The following is a 4,744-nucleotide window of genomic DNA, read 5'->3' on the forward strand; positions in this document are numbered from 1 at the left end:
GTGGTGGAGAATGTAACTGAGGAAGTTGAAGAGGTGAGCCCGTTGGTGGAGCAACCTATAGTGCAGGAGCCTATTCAGGAAACTGTACCCTTGGGTGAGACGGTTGCAACAGGTAATATCCTTAAGCTTACTGCTGATGATGTTCAGGAGGAGATTGATTACTGGTCTTTTGCGATTTATGGTTATGTTATGGGGGCTAATCCACCATGGAGAGCCTTAGAAGGATACCTTAGGAGGGAATGAAGGGATTATGAGATTTCCAAAATTGCCTTCCTTCCAAATGGGTTATTTGTGGTGAGATTTGCTACCTTGGAACATAGGAAGCTAGTTCTGGAAAAAAGGATGTTTCTATTTGATGGTAAACCGGTGATAGTGCGTCCTTGGGAGCCAAATACCAAAATCACCAAAGTCTCGGTTAAAACAGTTCCTATCTGGGTGAAATTGGTGGGTTTGGACCTGAAATTCTGGGGGGCTAAATGTTTGGAAAAATTGGCATCTCTGATAGGAAAATTTGTCAGAGTTGATGATCTTACTTTGGACAGAACCTTGTTAGGCTTTGCTAGAGTGATGGTTGAGGTAGGGATTGACCAAATTTTTCCAGAGAAGATCAATTTTCTGGATGAATTGGGACAGAATGTGACTGTGGCAGTTGAATATGACTGGCTACCTGTGACTTGTACTAAATGTAAAGGTATAGGTCATAAGGAAGCCCAGTGCAGGAAAGGGATGGGATGGAATAGCAGACCTGCTCAGCAGCTGAGGCAACCACCTAACAGACAGGTTTGGAAAAGGAAGGAACACACAAATACACATGCTGATCATACAGAATTCCCACCCCTGTCTAAGGAAGGGTCTGGTAATCCACAACCTGGTAGACTAGGGATTGTGACTAGAGTGCAACAGGGTAATGGAGGCAGTTCAGCTACTACTCCAACTATTACTCCTGTGAATACTAGCAACCCTGTGCTTACCCCTGCTAGAATCTTAACTAGGATTACCAGACATGAATCTAGATTACAAGGTGGAAAGGAAGGAGTATTTATGGTGAATTATAAAAAGGAAATGGCTAGTGTGGCACCAATGGTTGATAAAGGAGGAGGAGGGGAGGCTTCGGCCTCTAATGGGTAGCCTTGGTGTATGGAATGTGAGGGGCCTGAATAGTTTGGATAAACAAAAAGATATTCTATGGTGTCTGCATAATGCTAATGTAGACCTATTTGGGCTCCTTGAGACCAGGGTTAAACCTGGATCTCTAAATAAGGTAGTGGATAGTCTGTGTCATGGGTGGAATTATTGTACTAATCATCAGTATCATGCTGGTGGGAGGATTTGGTTACTTTGGAAGGATAGGAAGTACAAAGTGAATGTTCTGGATATGGAGGCTCAGTTCATTCATGTGAAGGTGGAAGATATTATCAATAATTATATGTTCTATGTTACTTTTGTGTATGGTTTTAACAAAATTGAGGAAAGGATACCTTTATGGGATGCTATGGTGAGATTGACCCTAAAGGAACCTTGGATTATTATGGGGGATTTTAACAATGTTCTACATATGGATGAAAAAATTGGCTTGCCTGTTAAGGACTCTGAAACTATGCCTTTTCAGGATGCCATTGATAGATGTGGATTACAGGACATGAAATGTACGGGATCGTTTTTCACATGGAATAATAAACAACCTAACTCTACTAGGGTTTTCAGTAGGATTGACAGGGTACTTGTGAATGATGAGTGGTTGACTAAATGGCCTGATTATTTTGCCCATTATGCTCCTGAGGGTGAGTATGATCACTGTCCATGTTTTATTAGAGCTGGTGATACTACTTTGAGACAGAAGAGGCCCTTCAAATTTTTCAATATGTGGACTGGAGTACCTGATTTTTTGATGATTGTTGAGAATGGTTGGAATGAGAATGTGTATGGGACTAGGATGTATAAGGTGGTGAGAAAATTGAAAATGCTCAAAGCTAATCTGAAAGGATTGAACAAAGACCTCTTTTTCGATATTGAGAGGAACTCGATATTGCTCATGAACTACTGATTAATGCTCAGAGACATTTGCATGATGATCCCCATAATACTACTCTAAGGGATAATGAGTATAACATCAGAGCCAGCTTTCAAACTCTCCACAAAGCCAAAATAGAGTTTCTGAGACAAAAAGCCAAGTGTGAATGGGCTAGAGATGGTGATAGCAATTCTGCTATGTTCCATAAGGCTATCAGGCAAAGACAACTTGCTAACAAGGTGTTACAAATTGAAGACATCAATGGGCAGTTGTGTAATACACCTGAAGGCATAATGAAGGCATTTGAGGACTATTACCAAGAGCTATTAGGGGTTCAAGGTACCACTGAGGGTTTTATGGCCACCATTGTGAGCAGAGGGGATAGAGTGCAACAAACTGATTGGCCTATCCTAAGTAAGTTACCCAACAAGTAGGAAATTAAGAATATCCTATTTGATATACCTGATGACAAGAGTCCAGGACCGGATGGCTATTCTAGCTGCTTCTTTAAGGCAGGATGGAACATTATGGGTGAGGAGATATGTGAGGCTGTCACTGATTTCTTTCGAGATGGAAAGCTTTTGAAACAACTTAACTGTACTAATCTTGTGCTTATTCCTAAAGTCAAGAATCCTAACTCTGTGAAGGAGTTTAGACCTTTGTCTTGCTGCAATACTTTATATAAGGTAATATCCAAGGTATTGTGTGCTAGACTTGCAACTATCCTTCCTAAAATCATCAACCCTACTTAAGCTGCTTTTATAAAGGGGAGAAGTATCATGGGGAACATTCTGATTAGTCAGGATTTGGTCAGACTGTATAAGAGAACTAGTGTATCACCAAGATGTATTTGAAAGTGGATCTCGAGAAAAGCATATGATTCCATTGAGTGGGCATTTGTTCACCAAATTATGCTAGTTCTAAACTTTCCTCCTAAATTTGTTCAACTGGTGATGCAATGTATTTCTACTACAACTTTCTCTATTGCTCTCAATGGCAATATGCAAGGATTCTTCAATGGGAAACGAGGTCTAAGGCAAAGGGATCATCTCTCCCCCTTGCTGTTTACCTTATGCATGGAGTATTTGAGCAGACTCCTTGATATGGCTTGTCAAGGATCTAATTTTCATTATCACCCCTTATGCAGAGGTATTAAGCTAACCCATTTTATGCTTGCGGATGACCTACTGCTGTTTTGCAAAGGAACAATGGGCTCTGTTTTCACCTTGGTGGAGGCTTTTGAATGTTTCTCTAATGCTAGTGGGTTGCATATTAATAATGAGAAGACTGACATCATGTTTAATGGGATGCAATCTGAGATGGAGGACCTTATTATGCAGGAAACAGGGTTTAAGAAAGGCACTCTACCTTTCAAATATTTGGGGGTCAACATCTCTCACAAGAAACTATCCAAACTGGATTGCAACATTCTGATTGATAAGATGATTCACAAAATCAAAGGATGGAATAAGAGAAGAATTTCTTATACTGGAAGAATGGTGCTGGTAAGATCTGTATTGGCAACCTTGCATAATTATTGGGCAAAAATCTTTGTGCTTCCTGTGGGAGTGATGGACAAAATTCAGGCCTTATGTAGGAATTTCCTTTGGGAGGGGTCTGATGATTATTCTAAAGCGCCACTTATTTCTTGGAAAGTTGTTTGTTCATCTCTTAAAGCAGGAGGGCTGGGGTTGATTGACAGTAAGGACTGGAATGTAGCTGCTGTAGGGAAACTTGTCTGGTGGATCTTCATCAAAAAGGACATATTATGGATTAGATGGATTGATAAAATTTATATGAAAGGCAAGCCCTCGTATGATTATCAGCCAAGCCCTAATAGCTCTTGGGCCTAGAGACAGATATGCCAAGTGAAGGAAAGACTTAAGGGAGGATATATTGGGAATAAATGGTTGGGTAAGGATACTGAATATAAGATAGCTGATGGTTATGACTGGATAAGACAGGGTAATGCCCCCTAAGGTTGAGTGGTACAGTACTGTGTGGAACAATATGAACCTGCCAAAACATAGGTTCATAGCATGGCTAATCAAACATAAGAGGCTGCTTACTTTGGATAGGCTCTGCAGGATGGGGGTTACTGTACAGACAATGTGTTTCTAATGTGGTGAGCATGATGAAAATCATGAGCATCAGTTTTACCACTGCAAATACGCCTGCATGTGTTATAAAATACTGTATGACTGGATTGACATGCAACCTAGGCAATTGGGAAGCCCTGAGAAGATGATGCGGTTAAGGAAAATCACAGGATTTCGTAGGAAATTGCTTTGTTCGTTGGTGATAGCTACCCAATACAACATTTGGCATGCTCGTAATGTATGTAGAATGGAACACAAAGTGTTACACCCTGTGGCTATTGTGAAATCAGTGCAGGAAGCTGTTAAAAGTGTGATGGTGCACAAGAGACAGGATAGTTTAGCTGCTAGTGATATTAATTGGTGTCGTCTGAAAGGATTAATGTAATAGAGCTTGTTGTACTTAGCTATAATGGAGGATATGAATAGGTTGTACTAAGGTGAACACTCCCATTATTGTGGGAGGAGATTAATATTACTTACATTTCCACCAAAAAAAAAGTTTCCTAGTTAGTTTTGTAATACCTCGTATTTTGATAATAATTTATGAGAATAATTTATGTAATTTAAATAATTAATTAATGGCATTTTAATAGTAATTGCAAAAAAGACGTTAATTAAATAATAAATTAAGTAT

The 4,744-nt window shown here is 39.8% G+C and overlaps 1 protein-coding gene across 1 annotated transcript; it reads left to right on the forward strand.

Moving 5' to 3' along the window:
• The first annotated feature begins 342 nt into the window (after nucleotides 1–342).
• On the forward strand, nucleotides 343–4,495 carry LOC141651774 (uncharacterized). Its single transcript, XM_074459471.1, has 7 exons — nucleotides 343–1,124; nucleotides 1,237–1,945; nucleotides 2,056–2,425; nucleotides 2,528–2,697; nucleotides 2,869–3,824; nucleotides 3,976–4,122; nucleotides 4,234–4,495. Exons 1-7 carry the CDS (start codon nucleotides 343–345, stop codon nucleotides 4,493–4,495), a joined length of 3,396 nt encoding a protein of 1,131 aa, XP_074315572.1.
• The last annotated feature ends 249 nt before the right edge of the window (nucleotides 4,496–4,744 follow it).

Source organism: Silene latifolia, chromosome 4 (genome assembly GCF_048544455.1).
Source record: "Silene latifolia isolate original U9 population chromosome 4, ASM4854445v1, whole genome shotgun sequence".
In the NCBI taxonomy this organism is placed as follows: domain Eukaryota; kingdom Viridiplantae; phylum Streptophyta; class Magnoliopsida; order Caryophyllales; family Caryophyllaceae; genus Silene; species Silene latifolia.